The 22,089-nt window shown below is 46.2% G+C and overlaps 1 protein-coding gene across 7 annotated transcripts in view; it reads right to left on the bottom strand.

The window, feature by feature from the left end:
- The window catches only part of LOC126522349 (solute carrier family 41 member 1-like), a 49,803-nt gene extending 28,828 nt beyond the window's left edge, over positions 1 to 20,975 (bottom strand). For 4 of the 7 annotated variants that reach the window (XR_011895190.1, XM_055066366.2, XM_050171081.3 and 1 more), the window contains exons 1-4: positions 20,677 to 20,975; positions 20,234 to 20,392; positions 7,305 to 7,721; positions 5,399 to 5,506 (exon numbers count right to left, since the gene is read on the bottom strand). Coding sequence is in view for 3 of the 7 variants with exons in the window: in XM_055066366.2 (XP_054922341.1) it covers positions 5,399 to 5,506; positions 7,305 to 7,691 (495 nt within the window). In the remaining 4 variants the exon portion in view is untranslated. The other 3 variants (XR_011895193.1, XR_011895191.1, XR_011895192.1) reach the window with 3 other exon arrangements.
- Positions 20,976 to 22,089: the final 1,114 nt, after the last annotated feature.

The following is a 22,089-nucleotide window of genomic DNA, read 5'->3' as shown; positions in this document are numbered from 1 at the left end:
TTAACATCTGCTGCATGTTTTCTGTGGAAGCACAGTTGCATGCTGAAGCCGTAGCTATGCAGTGGTCTTTCTGTACCATGCGTTTATAGTAACATTTAAGCCAGAATTGATTTGCAGTCCCTTCAGAATTGCTTCTGAGGCTTCTTTCGGCTCCTGCATTGAATTTCAACACAGCGTTGGCCAAAGCAGCCTGCGTGGTAGACAGTGATGAATGTTGCTCCTCTGATGAACATGCTCACACCATGGAATGAAAAATGCTCATTGCTGTTCTGAATTTTCCCCCGCTGGCACTGCTAAAGAAGACTCGCACGAGACGAGCGTTCGTACACCAGAAAGAGGGCCTTGCAAACATGTGGTGGAAAGTTGAGGGAACGCTTTCGTGCAGTCTGACCTTTTGCCTTTGCCACATTGCACCAACACCACGAGTGTCGGCACAAACTGTGATTTGACATGCCAGCATCAGAAGCGCAACATGGTAGTACAGTGAACTTTCGATATAACGAACTTCAGGGGGCCACGGTAAATTGTTTGTTATTCTGAGAGGTTGCTACAATGAAAGCCCAAAAATTAACCAGCCCACCCATCATATCAGTGCATAAGTTGTCACCATTTGAGCTCTCCACGAAAACGTTGCTGTTGGCTCTCAACCCGTGTTGTTGCTATTTTCCATAAATTCCGCTCCCACACACCACCGAAGCACCGTATAACAGTGATGCATGCAAAACCGACACTGACGCAGAGAAAACCACTGACAAAAAGGAAGCTCTATGCCGCCTCCAAAGCACAATGTTTCTTGCCATTTGTTTGTTTTTCACATTCCTTGCCCCCCTGTGGTCACCACAACTGTCTCACTTGAGGCGGACACTTTAGCTATTCCAAAGATGCAAGCGCACGTAAACGACGCCATCTGAAAAGTGCAAAGTGAAAGTATGTGGCATCCCTGTGAGTACGGAGATTACATTTCTCTGCACATGGAACTAGCGCAGGTGCAGAAAGGGCAAGAAGAGGAAGAGATGCGTCTCTATCGCTAGGCGACATTTGTGTGAGTGGAGCATGCGCTCGCAAAACCTGATGCATCATTGTCTCTGCAGTTGATTAAAAAAATAAAGAATTCTCTCCCACATTTTTTCTTAATGGGCGCCGCCTCAGGTTTGCCGACCCCATGCACCGCGACATCTGCTCTCTCAGCCTTGTCGTCTGCTAGCCAACTTTTTCGGCTGCCATGAAGGATACACGGAAATCGAACAATTCCAAATATTAATTCATAGTACTGAGGCATTGTTAACATGACACGGTGTGGGAGATATGGGGTTCTCCTCCGTACTCTTGGGACAAGGGAACGACAACACAATAGTGCAAACAATCACAAGGGCATTTATTGCACCTTTCATAGATCAATGCCTGCTAGCCGAGTGGCTATCCACAAAACATGCCGATGGGCGCGCGACAAATCTAGAAGTCCGACTCATCGCGACCGGAAAACGAGCGAATGTGTTCGCCCCATGCTGGATCCCAACGCCTGGTCGTTCGCGTGTTCAGTCACGCCAACGGTGGCGCGTTCGAAGGCGGCCACGCGAGACGGTCTCGCAGAAGCATCGGTCGCCGCGAGCGCGCGGGACGTCCACGCCGTGCGCCGAACCACCGGGAAAGAGCAAGCGCCTTGTCTCCCGGCGCCCAAGTAACCTCGCCTGTCGGCGGCGTTAGCAGCTGTGCAACACTAGCGCCATCTCTCGCACTGCGCTTCAACCACTCCGACCGCCGCGGGCGCCAGGCCACGCGGCGGGTGAAGCTGCCCTGCAGGAGACGTGCTATATGGGAAAAACATCAGGGGACGCGCGAGAGTCGCGCATCCCCACAACGGAAACTGAAAAGCTCAGTGTTCTGAGGTTCATAGTACTACTGAAGTATTTTTACATTGAAATCATAAGAAGTCAGCAGGGGATTTCTGACACGTTCATTAATCTGAAAAGTTTGTTAATGTGATGTTCATAGTAACGAGGCTTCACTCTAGTAGGTTGCCATGACAGCATTGTGAATGGCCTTCATGTCACCCTTGCTTTATCTGAGAACCCAACTACAACATGCACCGAGCTTGGTCAGTCAGTCAACCAGTCAGTTTCCCCTTGTCACCAAGGCTCTGGGATCCAGCTCCGTTTTTCTGTAAATAAAGTTGTGCAGTGCCATTTCCACTCTTGTTTTAACAGGGTTGGCACAGTCTTTTTTGCTGATGGGAATGTACTAATACATCTTGGGTTCCCGTAAGGCAAGGAAGGCGTGGCTGCCATTGTCTGAGAATACACAGGGCTTGCCCGTAAAGTAATGAGACAGCCTGCCGCACGGTGCTGCTGTCGCCAGTAGCACACTCCCCGGAGGCGAGATTTGTGGTGGGGGTTCTCATCCAAGTAACGCACTGGGCGACAGTCGCGTCCAAGCTCGAACATAGCGAGGGTTTGAAGAGGTGCAACAGCTGTTTTCAACTTTTTGCCACGGCAGAAAACATAAAAAATGGAGCGTTCGCTGAAGCAGCAGTATGCGATTCAATTTTGCTTTCACCTGGGCAAAATCGCTTCCAAGACGCTCGCATTGGTTAAGGAAGCGTACAAAGACGACGCCCAGTCAAAGGCCCAGGTTTTCCGGTGGTTCAGTGAGTTCAAGAACGGACGAGAGACCATGGAAGACATGGAGCTATTTGGACCTTCTTCAATGAGTGGTTTGGATGAAAATGTGGCCAAAGTAAGAAATCTCCTGGACTGAGACCGTCGTTTGAGTATCAGATTAATCGCAAAAGACCTCAACATGTGAAAAACAATGGTTCACAAAATTATTTCTGAAAATATGAACATGTGGAAAGTTTGTTCGAAATTTTTGCCAAAAGTGTTGAGTGATGAACAAAAACGACAAGCTGACGTTCCCCGTGAGATGTTGGTGCAATTAGAAGGTGAACGGGACATTTTAGACAGTATTATAACAGGCAACGAATTATGGGTGCTCCAGTACGACCCCAAAGCCAAGTGCCATAGTTCGGAGTGGCACACCCTAAACTCCCCATGCCCCAAGAAAGCGAGAATGTCAAAGTCCAAGGTAAAGGCAATGTTCATTGTCTTTTTTGACAAGCGTGAGGTGGTCCACTAAGAATTTGTAGCTCCATGCCGTGTTCTACAAAGAAGTCCTTGAGCACCTTCACAGAGTCGTTAAACGGAAACGACCTGAGATTGCCAATCGCTGGGAGCTCCACCATGACAACTCTCCAGCCCACACCGCTTTCGTTGTGACCCCCTACCTGGCCTGGATAGGAGTTGCAACCTTGCCGCAGCAACCATACAGGCCCAATGCGAGCCTGGCAGACTTTTTCCTGTTCCCAAAGCTCAAGAGAACCCTGAAAGGTCACCGTTTCGCAGATGTTCCGACCATTCAATGGGTCGTCAGAGAGTCTCTCGGATCGATCATCGGATCAATTAATTCTTTTTACCAGACCCAGACTCATTACATTACGAACAAACCCTGTAGCAGTACATCTCAGTTTGTGCTTTTCTATTGATCTTGGGAACAGAATAAGCGCAGCTTCCACATCCAATCCTCCAGCTATTTTGTTAGAGTTCTTTTGGCATACATGCTTCTCCTTCCAAGACTGGTAGAGCAGGTCATCTTCTATTGGTCCATGTTTGTACACAATGAAAAAAAATTGCACAGCTCAACACAGTCAATGGCTAGTCCTGAAAAAAGTTTGATGCATGTGCTGACACAGATGTGAGACGAGTGGCCATGCATCATCCAGGAATCATCATACGAAACGGCAATGTTGGCTGGGTTCTTGAGCTTCAGTTTGCCGTAGAGCTTTTGGACTGTTAGGGTGCTCTTGCACATCATCTTCTCAGCAGCTTCAGTCGCCGTCTTCAAGTACCCCTGTACCTCACCCCTGCCACGTTTTAGTGTGTACAGAAAAAAAATGTCATTTAGCGCAGCTTGCCAATACCCGGTGCTGTGCATTGCGCATGCAGCAAAAATGTTCACAAGGGACATTTTCCACGCACGGTTGCCATTCACACATAGCGAATTCCATGCCAACACGGCTTCACTGCAGACTCCGTATGTGGTAACCACCTTTAAGGCAAGACCATTGTAATGTTCACCTCTGCCCACTGTCCCATCGCCCCACACACCTTGCATTTCACACAAGACAGCAGAGCATTTGTAGACATTATAAATGAACCACAACTCTACTACATCCGAGGCAGCCACAGTGTTGTCAGCATGTGCAAGAAAGTCCTATTTTCGCTTAATATCTTGCGTTGAAGCAATGTCTTGTAGCTTTTCTTGAGCCTCTTTCTCATTCTTTTGCAAATCGGCAGGCTGTAGTATAACGGTGTCGTGCCGAAACGTCTGCTGAATGCGGCTCCTGTCGGAACTGCTCCCATGTCATAGGCCTAGTCTACAGTTAGGGGCTTCGGCGATGCTCTGCATGGGAAGCAACTATCAACATCTTCCGAAGGTATTGCACATTTCTGAAAGTTTACCACTGTTCATTTCTTCTTCCGTTTGCTGAATTTGTGCTTTGTAGAAAGCTTTGGCCATGAATTCAATATTGTTGCAGGCAACGATTCGTCCAGTATAGGCAAGAAGGCCCCCACGTAGCGTGTCCGAGCACACAACTGCGAAAATGTGCCACTGGCATGGCATGCCTATTGTCATGTGTCTCAATCGATAATTGGAATTGTGCATCAGGACTGCTATTTCACAAGCTTTTTCTTCATACCTGTCTGGCGCACGGAGTTGCAGAGGTGTGAAAGGTAAAGAAGAGCTGCTTTTTTCAAATGAGACTAAGATGGCTGTCATTGGAAACATAGAATGGCAGCTGCACGTCGCAGAAAAAGGCCCTTTTTTGCATGTCCATCGGTACAAATTCAGCTTGCAGGTGTGATATAAAATGCTATTACACCTGAAATATCAATCAAGGATGCAAGAAAATTTCTGAGAACAGGCATCAGTCTCTGTAGAATTCAATAACAACATTTTCAAGAAATCTATTTTTCCTCAACTTCTCAGTCTCTAAGACCTATGTGCCCCTAAAGAAACACTCAATCTATGTGAGATGCCACAGCAGGGGTCTACACATTCATTTTGGCTAGCTGGGGTTCTTTGACGGGCTCATAAATTAGACTACACAAGTGTTTTACCATCTTGCCCTTGCTGACAAAGATTACTGGATTACAGGTGTGCGGCTGTTAGCCTAATTATGCGTGAAATTTCTTGCTAGTCAAGAAACTCGCAGAGACATAGCGCTGGGTTTTTTCACAGGCAGCATCGCAGGAAACTCCCTTATGCCTGCCACCGCACCTTTTGTTCTAAGGGGGAAACCTCAATCTGACACAAGGGGCTGGCTTGTCACTGAGTGCCCCACCTGAGTGGAGAGGCGCGAGGCCAGAGTCATCTCCAGGTTGCCCTTGAGCCCCAGTAGTGCCGGCACGAGGATGAACAGCTCGGACACCTTCTGGAACACTTTCCAGTGCTGCAAGCAAGCAGGGTGACACAGAATCTTTCAGCATACAATTACTCAAAGGAACTTACTGTTGGGCATGTTGGCTGATACTTGGCGGACGGCAGCATAGCACAAATAAGACATGCACAAACTACAGAAGATGGGAGAGCGCAGATACTATCCTGTCTTGTGAACACCACCCATGCTGTCCTGCCTTCTCTCCTGTCATCTTTTGAAAGCTACAAACCAACTAGCCCTGCAACGTGTTCTACTGCAATTCCTGTCATCTAAACAGTGCCCATGCTGCCGTGTCTCCTATTCCACAGGCAAGTCTGTCGGCTGCCCTTCATGTCTACTTTACTTGTGCTACGATGACTTCCCAAAATACAATTACTTCTCTGGCAAGTTGTTCAGCCAAGCACACTACTCAATGCTCCTAGTAAACTCAAGTGAATGCAGAAAAACGCAGTGTTAGACTAAAATACTGCAGGCTGGTTATGTTGACAATCCATTACTTTCACGAAGCAGACATTCGAAAAGAAAGAAGGCAAAAGAATGGACACTGCTCGCCCAGCACTCCTTTCTGTCCTTATTGTTTTGAATGTGCATTGGCATGCTGAAGAACCCTGACTGAATTATTCGTTGCGCCTTTATGAGCCTTTACCGGCACTGGAGGGAAGTGCACCTTGGACTGCGACAGTACTGTACTTTGCAACAATGGTGCATTTTAATAAATCATTCTCATTTAGTTGGAGCAACCCATTTCTACCATGGCAAGAAAAGATTAACATAACAGCCATCGTGAAGTGCTTTCATGACAGCTTGACAGCTAGACTTGTTCTTGCTGAACAAGATAAAAAACTATACTTTTGCACTTTCTTGCAAGTAACATTCCGAACAACAGTTGATTCATATGCAATTCCTTATTTCGATATTGAAATGTTGTGTGACACAGCCAAAAAGCCACCAATGGCTTGGCAAAGAGTTGTGCTGCGATGTAGAATCCAACCCCTCAACTCAAGTTTTCAGCTCTTTCAAGACAGTGGTCAAAATTGACAACATGAAAAAAAAAAAAAAAAAAGAAAGGCTGATTTTCACGTGTGAGGAAAGCCTGTCTTGCAAACAAGAAGCCAAATCTGCAGGCTAGGTAGCAGACTGAAGCATGGCTTCCATTCAATAGCCTTTACCCAATGCTGAATCCCCACACCCTCTCTATTCTGCAGGGGTGAAGCTGTCCTAAAGGCTGTTGAATGGGAACAATACATTTCCTCCTGCTGGAGAGAACAATGGTGATATAAAATCTTTGGAATAATTCTCAGAAAGCCTTTGCAGCTTGCTCTCCCTCCCCAAGAGGATGGTGCCCAACGGGAGAAATGTAGCCAGCGGACGAGAGTTCTGGGTTAAAAAACGCCATTACAGAGTAGCCAGCTTACAGAGCTTTGCAACTGTTCATTTCTACTCTAAAGCAATGAAATTTACTGACAGAGAAGCATGCATTGCTCAAAAGCATGAGCCTCAGGGGTATTAGACTGCATTCCAATGCACATCATCAGCAGCATTTCACTGCCTCCATTTCGAAATACTATCATAATATAATGCAAACTACTAGACAAGGACACGAGAAGAGGAGATGAACACACAGCAAATTTGTTGGCAGTTAGCACCTTGTATGCATATCCATGTGCTCTTCTTTGTGATCTAGTTTGAGTTGCACTAGTATTTCAAGATGGCATACAAACAAGCCCACATTGCAAGCCTAGATGCTGCCAGTTTTGCACTATCGTTGCTACTTGCGTCAACGACATGGTTGTGACGGTATGAATCGCACCTGGATGACGTCCAGCACCAGTCCAGCGCCAACTGTGCCAAACCCAGCAATGAGGAATGGCACAAACACCTGCACAGCCACCGACCAGAGGGCCTCTGGGGTGTCACTCGTAGTGGTTCCGGCCCTGTCACCTTTAACACCATCCGCGCTGAGCCGCCGGGGTAGCAATGGCTCCTTGTCCACCACCGTCACCTCCTCGTCGGCCGTCCAGTCGCCCTCTCCGCCCGACTCGACATCACTGCGGTGGGCAGGTGTAGAGGAGGCCAGGTCATTGAGTGGATGGCTCTCCTTGGCCGCTTTGTCGCCTGTCAGACGGGGCACCATCCTGTGCCTCAGTCCTTTACGGCTATGCGGCAGCGCATGGCCGGTCGGGGAAACAGAGCCCATCGCGAAAGCGAGGGCATCGGCACGCTAACCCTGGAAGGACAAAAAGCAGGGATCAGCACGCTACAAGGCGTGCAGTTGGCAGTGCGAGCCGGAACCTGATAAGATACACTCTCTTGGAAAAGTAAGAAAGCCTCCATCTTGCATTTCATACTTCCAGATCTTTGCCACAATGGCAAACAAGTGTTTAAGGACGCCGAATTGTGCTAGTTGGCACACATTGGAAGTGTCAAAGAGCAGTGGCAAGGACAAGACAAACGAGTTAACAAACAAGTGTCATCAGCGTTCGTGATGGAACAAAAGTTCAAAATTCAAATTATTGAGCTTAACACCCCAAAGCTGTCCACTGGCTTTTAAGGGATGCCATAGCACTGATTACAACTAGTCAGGGTCTGCACGCTGCCCTGCAACAAGACTGCTCTGTTGAAGTGACACCAGGTGCAAGACTTCTTGAGCTCAGCCAACATTTAGGCGACCATTTTCGTGGCATAACTATCTCTATAAAGATGGTTATGCAACCATCTTTATAAAGCTCACTTGTTTCTACAAGCTAAATTTTGAAGACAACAAGCATCAAGAGGGTGCTGTGGAGCAGGCAGATGATAAAAGAGATTGACAGAATAAGTAAACAACACGGGCACGAGCAGATAGCAAGTGCCAACTGTTTTTTTGTTACACTATAAAGCCGAGTCACCAAAAGCACAATCTTTTTTTCTTTATGTAATAACAGGGTGCCTTGGGCAAGAACACTGCTAATGAACACTGACACCAAAAATGTTGCAAGCATACACATGAAGCAGTACAAGCCATGCACATAAAAGCTGCACAGCTTACTTTCACTCTGCTTTCCTTTAATTTGGATATGTCTGAAACAAGTACAAATATTCATCTCTTGCTCCCAACAAGAGAACAGAGAAAAATATTCCACACATGCAATCAATATTGTTACTTGATTATTAAAATTGTTAGGCTTGATTATCACAGGAGAAAACGAAGGTCAAACTTCCCTTTTCTGTGATTTTTTACGGCAGAACCACTATTTTAGGAACTCTGTGTTACTTGCAGGTTACAAACTACACGGGTGTTTTCGCATTTCACCCTTATCGAAATGTGGCCGCCGTGGCTGTTACTCGCAGATCTCAGCATGTTCTTTTATATTTGGGGTATCTCGTCGCAGGAAAGGTTAACACTTAGTTGGTTGAGCATTTAATACCTTCAGAAACAAGCATCACATATATACATACGGAAGTGATCCCGCATTCTTGTTTAGAAAATTCTTCAGATGAGAGCAAGCGCCTGCTCCTGTCATTCCTCTTGTCTTTAGTCTTTTTTTTCATTGCACTATAATGTTACGAAGATGAATGTCAACCAGCTAGCCCACTTGTCCATCTTGCAATTTCAGGGCACTTGTCTTTCATTTTTTGGAAGTGACTACAGGGAGTGGGCCCCTCATCATAGTCACAACACTAGATATTCAGGAGGCAATGGCAGCCAATACAGATCCTGTATAATAGCGCTTCATCCCATTCGTGATTTGGCGTGCCATAGGAAGACACCAAATTTGTGACTGCAAGTTTCTTGGTTCAAGCCACATGTATGTTAGTAGTTATTCTTTAATTCTTTTCATGAATTATTCCTTTCTTTTTTTTATAGATTATTGCTGTTCTAGGTAGTTTAGTCTAGGTTAGGTGGAGGCGCTGTAGTTAGCATCCTTTAATTGCGGAGCAACTGTGACAAGTGAGAATTTGTGCAAGCACTCTCCTCACAAAATCAGACATTGAGTTCCAAGTGGAAAGGCTGCAAATCGGAGCATTGAATGATTTACATATACTGCTCTAGGAGGGCACATGTAACCAGCAAACGGAGGGCTCGGCAGAGCACTCAAGATGTTAATATTGTAGGCAGCACAGGATCTCTGGGGGGGGGGGGGGGGGGGTATTAAAGCTGGAATCCAGGCTGGTCTGTGGATTGGGGCCGTCAACTGTGGACAGCCGATATTATGCACCCCGAGTACATAGAGCCACTTTAGCAACCACGAGATACACCCTTGACAACCCTAAACCAGCGCGAGTTCCAGTTTTCATCGCCCCCACTACCCCTTGGGTGTCCTGGAGGCACTGCCAAAGTGTACTAAATAATGACACATTGTTCACACTTGATACTTGCACAAACTTTCACTTGTCATTGGCTGCTCCACAATTAAATGATGCTAATAACTCTGCCAGGTTAGATTAGGAATGAAAGAAGCAAATATATTAAGGCAAAAGCTTTCTAGACTCATGGTGAAGTTTGTGTCAGCAGACCTGAGCACTGGAGTGTCCGCAGAAGCATCATCACGCCATATGAAGACAGATTAAAGACAGATTAAAGAATGAAAAAGGACTGATAGTGACATTTAATGAATGATAAGATTATAATAGAGATTGGTAGAGGTTAATAATTACTAGTAATTGTAAGCAAGCCGGTTGTCGGTGAAGAACAACATTTATTGACGGTGGGATGCTGGCATATATGGGAACAGGAGTGTGACGTCACAATGCCGTGGTGCTGGCAGCTCTGCTACATCTTCCCTTTTTATTTTTTTATAAACAATTAGTTCAACGTCTCTCAGGCAATGGGTACAGACAGGGCTCGCGACATTGCCGTGTGCTTCGTTGTAGCTCTGGGAAAGGCGGTTCGACGTCTGGGACATCAGACTCTAGAGGATCGTGTGGTTGTGGGGCCACGTTGCGTAGATGCTCTCGGGTCCACCTGATCTCCCAGCCATCTTCCGTTTTCAGGATCGCTGAAGGTGGTGCTTCCGCTGGCCTTAGGAAGACAGCAGGTGCCCAGGTCCGGTGAAGAGTGTCGTACGCTGTTACCTGTTGCCCCTGCGATAGGGGGGGCAGCTGTCTGGAGCCACAGTTGTAGATTTTCTGGCGCTGACGGATTTCCTGCAGACGGCGGTGAACGGCTCAGCAGGGCACTGTCTCTGGCACCAGGTGCCTTGTGGGTACTGGGAGCAGGGTTCTCGTCTGCCGTCCCATGAGTCCCTGCACAGGTGACTTCAGCACCGCATCCCTGGGGGTATTGCACCACTCAAGTAAAGCCATCTGGAAGTCGGGTGTCCTACACGAGCACTTCTTTAGTAGTTTCTTAGCCTCTTGGATAGCCCTCTCAGCGATTCTGTTAGAGCGCTGGTAATACGGGCTCGAAGTTACGTGTGCGATACCTAATGTGCTCAGAAACTCTTTGAACTCCGTGCTGTGAAATGGTGGGCCGTTATCACTGCACAGCTTTAAGGGAAGTTCATGAACAGCAAAAACATCCGCACACCATGATTTCAGCAGTATTGCAGTGACGTTTTAGAATTCACGTATCTCAAAAAAGAAGGAATAGAAGTCTACAATTATGACAAACTGTCGGCTGCTGTAAGACAACAAGTCCATTCCTACAGTTTCGCATGGTAAACTAGGCACTTTGTGAGACAAAAGCGGCATCTTCGGGTTCCGAGATTGATGCGTTTGGCAGATCTTACAAGTTCTACAGTACTGTTGCATATCCAGGGACATGCTGAGCCAGAACATAACGCTTCTTGCTCGTTCTTTGATTTTGTCTGCTCCTGAATGTGCGGCGTGAAGGAGGCTCAATATTTCTGCTCTCTTGGAGTGTGGTATGATTACCTTATTGCTGCGGAACAGTAGGCCATCCTGGGTGTGTATGTCCTCCCCGTATGACCAGTAGGAGCGCACGGCTTCCGGGATATCACGTTTATCGTCTGGCCAGCTTTTTCCGCATATCCTCATAACTTGAGCAGGGCTTGATCGCTATCGGTTGCTGCAAGGAGGTCTTTGATGCATGCTTTGGAAGCAGAAACAAGATCGAGCACATTTACTTAAAACTGTTCGGTCTCTTCAGCCATGCACACTTTGCTAGGAAACCGTGACAAAGCATCCGCAAGAAGTAGCTCCTTGCCCAGTTTGTAGATAACATTGATGGGATAGCACAGCAAGGTGAGCCTCATGTGTTGCAGACGAAGGGGGCACTGGTTCAGCTGCTTCTTGAAAACCGCGTCTCGTGAAGTTTCCAAGAAATAGTCCTCGTCTGGTTCTATACGCAGCTCACGCAAATCTCTGCATCTCTGAACCGCATCTCGTGATGGCAGCGGCGCCTTGCATACTTGGGCAAAATGGTTCCACCTGCCGCACTTTTTGCAAGTCTTCCCGTTCGCAGGGCGTATTCCGCTGCGATGTTTCTGGTAGCCGCATTTACTGCAGACGTTTCTGTTACTTGCTACTGCATGAACTCTCGTTTCCTGAGCGGTTGCGGCTGCTTCGCATATCTCGCGAAACTGCTCTTTCCCTTGCTCATGGGCGTGACAGATATCGACAGTCTTCTGATACGAAGGGTTTCCAGCGATCAACTTTTGCTGCCAATTCTTGCCTCAAATGCCCAGAATAATGCGGATGCGCAGCATGCAATCTTCTAGCGCTCCAAATTAGCAGTTTTTAGCTAGTATATGCAGTGCGGTCAACCATCCACGGAAGCTCTCGCCTTCCTTTTGGTTTCTTGATCCGAAATGGAATTCCTGAAAGGCTAGATTCGTATCAGGCTTGTAGAAATCCTCAAATTTCTGTAAAAAGATGACGACGTCACTTTTGTCTTCTCCTGCTTCAAACTTGAATGTGCTGTACGCCTTTCTAGCCTCCTCACCAATCGTTACTAGCAACGTGGCTGCCTGCATATCTTTGCTCTGCTTGCTCAGCTGAGTGGCAGTAGAAAACAACGTAAACTCACTCTTCCAAGTTTGCCATCCAAGCCAAGCGTTGCCCGATGTGTCCAAGGGCTTCGGCGGTGGAAGGAGGGACGCTGGCGTCGACATGCTGACTAGGGACCGCTGCTACCATGTACGCAAGCCAGTTATCGGTGAAGAACAACGTTTATTGACGGTGAGATGCTGGCACATATGGGAACAGGAGTGTGACATCACAGGTCACAATGCCGCGTTGCTGGCATCTCTGCTACAGTAATGACTAATAATGAATACAAATGACTTTCTACAAATAAACCTCAGTAGTGAGTGCTGTGGTTTGTCTGTGTGCTTCCTTAATGTTGTGTTACCCCTATTGCGCTATGATACATAATGCTCACGTTACTTGTACACATCACAGTACAGAGAGATATACAAACAAGACAGCACAACACTACAGTGCTGTGGTGAAACTCGCTCTTGTCTATGGCTTTTCTGTGCAGCACCGCTTTTATAAGGAAGTAAATGTTGGCAGGTGGCAAACAATTCAAACATGAACTCCTAACAGCTAACAGCCTGGCATTTCCTTTGCCATGCCAGCCACATTGCACTCGTTTGGGCTGTGGGACCGAGTTTCACAAACAGCATTAAAATGGGAAAGCCAGCTGTGACAGTTAAACCTGGTTGATGTTGTCTCACTGGCAGCAGTGCAAATCAGATAAGGCTCTTCTTCACGCTATGGCAACATTTGCAAGCTGTACGTGCATTGAAATGCTTTATGTCGTAGGAATGAAGACCCGCATATGCTTGCTGGCATGAACAAAACATGCTGCAGCTCATACTAAAGTGGTTGACTCATGTTTAATTTAGGCAGTTCTCTAGAGCAGATTTTGCACCTTCTACTGTTAATGTTTCTGCAAGAATCAATATAAAACACTGGGAAAATTTGCAACAACAAGGACAGCATGATGACGGGACAAGTCATGGAATACATTTCTTTCAGTAACTTCTGTTAACGAAACATGATAAACACAATGATACCCAGGAATGATCCTAAGAAAGGTGGAAGATGCACCATTCAATTACTGGAGGATTTTTCATCCTAATGCATGCAACTTTGACGGGACCCACAAACCAGTTCAAGTTGTATCTGCAAATTGAAGTGAATCAAGCTTGAATTACAGAGGTTCCAGTTTAATTACATCTTTTGCCGAGTCGTTTCTCGTAACAAATGCGAATCAGATGATGCGGTACATTCGTCACACTCACCTTTGCTGGTTTAGCAAGTCAGCGTAGACTGATACAGGCCTCTTACTTTAACATTAAACAGCTACAGATACACTATTCTAAAAACTCAAAATTTCTTAATTTATGTCCACCTCAAAGGATTCTTAAAGGATTACCAAAACATCTTGTAACCTAAAAAACACGCTGCAATGAGTGCACTGACTTTCAATTAACATTTCTGAAAAAGACCTAACACAAACAACACTATATTAAGTGCGATGTTTGCTTTCTTCGCTCACCCTCAACTTACGAGTTACTCTCAGCTGCGATGGCGCCGATAGCAGTACCCTGCTTACTGCTCCTTTCATTCAAGGTAGGCAAAAAAAATTTATTCTAGGGTTTTAAGTACCAGCACCACAGTCTGCTTATTAGGCATGCCATAGTGGGGATTAATTTTGACTAGTCGGAGTTCTTTGTTGTGCACCCAATGCATGGCACATGAGTGACACAAGCACACTTTTGAAGGTTCCAAAGGCATTCTGCAGATACGATCAGGCAGGATACGAAAGGAATTAAAATTTGAAGTATCAAAAGATTAAAATTATTACAAAGCCAAATTTTCGTCTGTCACTGAACTACAACTACAGGAGACACTGTGCACATTTTGAGATCTAATAACATTGTTTATAAAGCCATAAATGTGTGCCCAGTCACAATTACACACATTAAATTCTCTATATCCCAGTATAAGGTCTACGTAGCAAAACTGGTAAACATTTAAAATTAATTGTGTTCCGAGTCAGAACTTGATGTTGCACTGGTAATAAATTGTTAGAGATGCAAACAATGCATTATAGCACAGAGAAGTACTCTCATCAGACAAACACTGTCGTGCAATTAGGATAGCATACAGTACAGTTTTCTTCTACACAGAATGCCCAGTTAAAACTTGGCCACCAATTTGAGCTCAGCTATCATACTGAGGCCTGCTGAACTTACCTGGGTAGTATATGTTTAGAAGGGTAAACATTCGCTAACCAGCCCAGTTCAGCACACTCCTGTAGTTCATTTCTAGTTCCTCAGGCCACTTCTCTGCTGTTTCCTTGTGTTGTGAGATCATTTGTTATACACGTTACCTTTCTCGCCACTGCATTGCACGAGGCACGTCTCTACACAGAGGCCTACTGACTATCTCATATACTTAAATTACAGATATAGATTGTACGCCTAAAGGTTTGCCTGGCTCACCATTCAATGGCCGTTTTACTGAAAAAGTTCAGGAACCTTTTTGTTACGTTGGCTTTAATATTACTTGGGTCTTCCCTTTAACTTTGGCAATTACTGCTAATTTGGAATTGTGCATAGCCTGAGACGAGAATGGTAGAAGACAGAAACACAGCACTATTTTTCAAAAATCAAGCGAAATTAGAGTTTAACATACCAAAGTAAATCAGGGGACATAAGTGAGGCCAAAGCGGAGAGCTCTGTACCAAATCTAACCACGAGAGCCTCCTGAACATGTACCTAAATCCAATTAGTATGCAAGCATTTTTGCATATTTCCTCCATCAAAATTTCAGCCACCACGGTCAGAAATTGAACCTGTGATCTTGCACTCAGCAGCACAAAGTGCTGCAGCCACTGGACCACTATAGCAGCTATCCATTGTGTTCCAATGGGCTAACCTAACCTAACTCAACAAATTAAACAGGAATGTATTTTTACAGGGACAGGTTTTTCCCTTGACTTTATTTCCTAATAGAGGCAACAGAGGTTTGATGGGGCTACTTAACTGGTTGCCATTTTGAAATTCCCTGCAAATGTCAGAATAGCAACCCTCAAACTCCCTGCCTACCAGTTCTTCGAATTTGGCTGCACAAAAGAAAATGTCTGTGCAAGAGTCCACGTGGATGTTCGTACTTTGGCCAAACTGGCCAATTCAGGAGAAAATGATGTGTAGAACAGACGCCAGCATGAAAAACCTCACCATTCATTGCTTCATGTGAACATACCAGGCAAACTTAGGAGACAGAACAATACTGGACAGGGGTGACTCTGGGACAAAGGGGGAGATATAAGATGCCTTCCACATGGCAACAGGTTTGCAAGGAACCTGCGTCAATGTGCGTTTCTCTATGCTACATGAAAATGAAATCAAACTGATAACAAATAGGTCAGCAGCTACGCGAGGTGAGCGTGAATAGTTCATTTATTATGTGTCTTTTTGTTGCAGCCTTTTACCTTCGACCTTTCGGTGCCGTGCTTTTTGTTCTTTGTCGTAATGCACATATGTGTATGTGAGTGTGCACGTTTAAATATTTTTTTCACTACCTTTTGTTTAAATCAAAGCAGCTCAGCGAAGCTTGAGATGACACACAACAAAATACTGCTGTGACGATTTCAATGGATAGTGCTTTGGCATACAGGGCTGCACGATTCATCAAGCACCGTGCTGGTAGCAGGTGCAATGTCACATTTATCAATGCCTCTGACAACACTCTCAGTATGCCTCCATTGTAGGACACAACAAAAATGCAGAACTGGGAAGGAAAATGCTTGCTGGTTTGAAATATCACACACATAAAAAAAGAAAGAACAAAATTTAATGGCACAACAGTGTATTTCTGTGCTTTCGTATTGCAAGCATTTATACTAGAGGCGTTAGAGTGAGGAAGTTGCAATAAGAGTAGACCACTAACAAGACACTCTTTGGTCAAATTCACTCATAAGCTGAAGCAGTTGGAGACCTTGCCCTTAGCTTCCCAAACACAAACTTCCACGGTCCCTTTGTGCTTGACCCGAATGGAAGCTTGAGCTAGTTGGTTCGACAAAAGAAAAAGTATATCAGCGTGAAGGACGTGGACGAATGCAAGATGCAAGGTGCTGCGCATATGTCTACAGCACCTGTATGTCTCTTCGTCTTCCTTTGATCCATGTCCAGGGGGGGACTGCCCAAAGTCATTTTGAAGCAATTTTTGGAGCAAGTAAAATTGCATTTTGGAGTAGTTTGGGGCAGACAAAGCTGCATTTTGGAGCACCTTGGAGCAGACTAAATTTCATCTTGGAGCAATTTGGAACAGATAAAATTACATCTTGAAGCAGTTTGGAGCAAGACAATCTGAATTTTGGAAAATAATGGAATATGGCAGGGCACTTCAAAACCACAATCGAACACAGGATAAACGAACATGAAATAACATGGGAGAGTATGTCGAGAGGCAGCACGCCGCATTCTTTCCCTACGTATAAAGGCGAGAACATCGGTGGCACTACAAGCTAACTATATATTCCTGCGTCGACGCTCATGATGATAGTGGAAAATGTTCTTAAACTATGCGGTCCAATCAATGTGGTAATGTGATTTTTGGGTCACCATATGTCACCGCTGACCCAGAGAGCTGCAGTCAACCCTGGGCTGGTATAACGTAAAGCTATTCCAATCTGTTTTTATTGCGATAGCAATCATATGGACACTCCAGGCGGATTTCTACCAGCGGTGTTGCCGCGACGTTCCATAAAAAGTCCAAGGATGATAACATCATTGGCACACGCTATATGCTGTACAGTATGTGCGAGAGAAAGCTTGTGTGCGAGGGTGAGCCGATGGTGGCAGTACAATCTCGCGCTCGCAAGGGAGCAAAGCGGGGAGGATGCGCGCCGTCTTCTGTCACATGCAAGGCACTAGGGGAGGCAGCGTTCTACTCCGGCTGCTGCTGGGCATGGTGCAGCCGTGCAGGCCCTATCCGAAAAGCAATCTGCGATGGGGACAGAGTGCGAGTGCTGATAGCTTCATGTGCGCTGTGTGTTCGCTGCTTAGTTCGAGTTGAAGCGAGACGCAGCACGAAGGTCAATTCGTTCGATCATGCTGCCATGCTTCCTGTTTGCTGCCCTGCTTCCCATGAATGAAACCAGTTTCGTTCATGGGGTTGGGAATTCAAACAGCCCAGAAAAGGAAACACTTTTCGTGTTAGCCTTCAAGTTGATGAAAAATGGTGCTCAGAAACCAATATTGCTACAGTGTAAACTTCTACATCGAGTTTTGCATGTTCCAGGCATCTCCCTCTTAGGATGCTCCACCGCCAGCTCTTGCATACTGAAAACCTAACCGCTTCACCACGACTGCCGACAACATAAAACGTGGGCTGACGTGGGTGAACACATGGAAATGCACACGGTGCTCTGCGCAAGACTGCACAACAAGTAAAGCTAGCGCGTCCATTGGGGGCACTGGTGCCACGGTTTGCCACGCAATCGTTGGGTGTGCAACTGGGATAATAAAACAGAGTATCTTCGGAAGCAAACATATTTTTCAACGTATTGCCAGCACTTCAAGAAGTGCAAGATCACTCATTCAGAACCTGCAGTTTTGCTAATTCCATTTTAAGGAGACAACTGGGGATTGGAATGAGCTTCCAAAAGAATTGGCGAATACAACAGATTAGTGGCACTTTCTTTTGTTGTCGTACTGCATGATGTTTCAATCTATGTGCACTTTCATTTTGCATTATGAAACTTTATATATTTCACCTCTTAATTTCATTGTCACTCATTTTCTTGGTCATGTCCTCAAACTATGTGAATTTTGTTTGTGCAGTCACCCCCCCTCCCCCCCCCCCCCTTTTTTTTAAGCAGTACCACTGCAGTTTTGCAAGAATACTACTAAAAAATAAATTAAGTGTGGCTACAGTTGCATGGTGTAGGATCTGTTGGGCAGGACTCCTCAGTACACCACAAGAACTTCACATATTACCACAAACCACTGATGTACATGTTATTCATCTCGATACTGTGGTTCCGAGCCACACGATGGTCATGTTGTGAAAAACTGGACAGCCCCGAGTACTGGCTATATCTTTTTTTCACTTCTGTACATTCAACATTGTTAAGTATTTAGCATTCTAAAGGCAGCGTACTTGCTGAGAGATGATCACAAACATGAGCACTGAATTACAACTGAGGGTTTATTGTTGTGTGAGAAGCATTTGTGGTTTTATGCTTGAATACAACACACACGTTTGAAATGAAGACGGGGGAGAGGTGGAAGGCCCAAGGGCCACATTAATGGGAGAAGAGTTTAAGATCAGCAGCATTAGATACAAGAAACAGTAACAAAAATCCAGAAGGCCCAGAACCAAGTTACACACAATTCTTGACTTTTGCTAAATTAGAGGCACAAGAACCCTTTTATTTTCCTGAAAAAACAAAACACTAAAGGGCAACTGACGCTGGTGTCCCCCATCCTGTGAATCTCTAGCTCTCTGGAATTATAATTGCCCACCAACTGGCACACTAATGCATCTGCAGCATGGTCAGGACTGGTCTTCTGCTGTCACTTTTGGGACAGGGGCACCTGTCTTACCTTCTCTCTTCTACTATTCCTTCATTAAAGGCGTTCTGCAATGCGACCACAACGTAGCCTGCAAACACTGCATCAACCCAGCATCCATGACACCATGTGGCAACCACCCCTGTATTCATGACACATGAAGGAGTCCCATTCAACATGCCCACAGTAGTACTCTTTGAGGTATGCATAATGAATTCACCACATTAAAAGTGGTGTATAATTGACTATTTGTTGCACACTGGAGAAATTGAGGCTTCGTATCACTACCATCAGCAGCTATGCAAGCAAGTGGCTGCCCAAGAAAGACAGCTTGTTGATGGCCTAAATTACTGTAAAGCTTTGTCTTCCACATGAATCTCCTCGATAGCAGCATGCTACTTTTCAGTGGGTGCCAGCATTCCTTTCTGTAACGGATCCCCACAGATATGGTTAATCAACTTCCACAAAATGCCCATGTAGCTTATGGTACATACAGTGGGGCCCAGGCGATTCTCGGAGTGCTTATTTTTCAATATTTGCTGGTGAGAATGAAACTAATGATCTTTTTCAGCCCTTGGGGGGCGGGTTTGGTGAGGAGGCCTCCAATGCTCACGCACGTGCAACGTTTGGTTTGTCTCACTCAGTCTTTCTTTTATGTCGCTCACAGAACAGCACTAAGCAACACTCTCTAGCTGCTTGAATTCCGGCCTCTTCTTCTCTCGCACTGATGCAGCGACTAATTGAACCAAGTTGCATGAGACAGGAGAGACGCTAACAGTGTTGTAGCGTGAAATCTCGCGGTTAGCCTTGTTTCTTTTGCTTCGATCCAAGGAGGCAGCCCTGCGGTTCAGTGGAATCGCTCTGCTGATGGCAAACTTATAAGGACATGTATGTGCTAAAACAACGTCTTCCACCCTCCAAGACAAGATTAACGTCGCACTCAGAGTTCAAAAGTGAAACCAGAAAGCAAAGCGAAGACAGTGGTGTTCAAGTAGCAGAAAAGTGGACAACAGAAAAACGGAACGGTGCAAACAGCATCGTAAACTGTCACTTAACGGCCGACGCGCCAAGGCAACGAAAAGCAACAAAAGCGTGTTTCATGCCACGGCACTGATCACACATGTACGAGAGAGAGAGAGAGAGAGAGAGAGAGAGAGAGAGAGTGGTGCACGGTGCTGGTCGCCGGCGCGTACGCTAACAGGGCAGCAGCAGTAGCAAGCATAACGAACATCCAAGGATCGCGCGGTGATCCGCGACTACTCACTGTGGCACATCTTGTCGGGCATTGTTAGAAACGTTGCTGCAAGGTGTCCTAGGCGTGCAGATGAATCGGGTTGCTACCGAGAACAAGTGCAGGTGACAGACTCGCAGCACCGGCAATGCTGCCGAGAAATCGCGCCGCCGCGCTCAGCTCAAGGACCTCCTGTGCGAAGGAAACGCGAGAGATCGCAAAGATGCACGCCACGGCCACCGCTTGACCGACGTGTCAGGGGCGGAGCACCGTCGCTCCAAACGTGCACAGTGCACACTGCACGCAGCGAAACCTCGAAGAGCGACGGTCAACCTGCAGGGACCTCGCGGCAGCCCAGTCAGCTGCATTTGCACTTTCCGAGGAGCGACAACTGTTACCGCCGCTCTCACACCCAGTCAGGGCCGCCGTGGCATTTGTCTACGCCATATGGAAGAATGTGATGAGCCTCTGCTCACCTAAGCACGGCTGTCGGGCCACCTGTTGCTCTCCCTCGACGCAGAGTCTCGCTCACAACGCCCGACAAATCATTCGGGAAGGGAAACCCCTGACCGCCCACACCAGCAGAAAGCGGCTGCTGCTGCGTGCTGCGCTGCTGAATCAACGTGAATGGCTGGCTTGTCTTGCTTTGTTTTTGTTTCATTCAAATGACGTCACTAAAAATTTCAATCACCCGCTTGTTGTCAGCTCCAGTGTTTAATAAAAAAAATGACAACCTCGTTAATAAAATGAAAACTAAGTAACCGGACCGACTGGGCGTAGAAATGATACAAAAAAAAATTGGTTTGCTGCTTAGCAACGCATGCGGTGTAGTGGATAGTCGTGGACATGTCTTGTGCAACATATGTCGCGCCTAGGAACTATAGCCGTACAAAACACGAGACTATGGAGTATGGTATGGGGCAGTGTGTCGTCTGTACCATAGAGTTTCGTACAAAATTGTCTGTACGACAAAACAATGAAAAAACTGGGGGACGCTTCTGCGATGACGCCACCAGTAAGCGCTGCAATCGACTGGCGTGCCTAGTCCGCGAAATTTAAACATGTCGTGCAAAACTGGCTGCATCTATAAACTAAAACGCTCTGAAAACACAACTGAAATTCTTATAATTTGAAAAAAATAAATAATACAAACTGTTAAGATACATCAATAACGCCGTCTATGCTTGCACGTTTCCGACTACAGATCATGCAGTGTTCCTGATCGTCTGCTCAGCCAATGGCTCAGCGTTTCGGTTGCAGAAGACAAACAAGCACTCGTCTGCTCGTTCCGTTCGGTAAGCACGCATATGTTTTTAGTATTCCGAAAAACACGAGGATGAAAAGCCCCGAAAGAGCACCTGCACTGTGCCTGGTCGGTTGCACGGGATTTCTTTCATTTTGTACCAGCCAGAAAAGCGGTCGCCAGGTTTCACTGAAGAAAAAAAAAAAACTGCTGTGTGACGAATTCAGCCGCTAACGTTTATATTTCGCTCCGTAAAAGGGCGCCGAAGGGCAATAACGCAGCCAATGTTCTCAATGTGCCTGATCTGAAGCAGCCCGGAGTTGTGATCGTTGTGCAGGCACTTCAATGCACGCACGCACGCACACGCACGCACGCACACGCACGCACGCACACGCACGCACACACACACACACACACACACACACACACACACACACACACACACACACACACACACACACACACGCACGCACGCACACACAAAGTACGTTTGCAAACCCACAGCAAGCAATCGGCGAACTGCAAACGTACGTGCATGACCTCCACGACAACCATAACTGCCGATCCCGGAGGCCCTGTGTTGCACCATTATTTTTCCTCTTGTCAGCAATAGCTCCAGGCTGCAGCGAAAGATGGCGCTGCAGTA

This window comes from Dermacentor andersoni, chromosome 6, assembly GCF_023375885.2.
Source record: "Dermacentor andersoni chromosome 6, qqDerAnde1_hic_scaffold, whole genome shotgun sequence".
Lineage (NCBI taxonomy): Eukaryota > Metazoa > Arthropoda > Arachnida > Ixodida > Ixodidae > Dermacentor > Dermacentor andersoni.
Note: the sequence above shows the minus strand (reverse complement) of the source record. Positions and strands in the feature narration are given on the sequence as shown.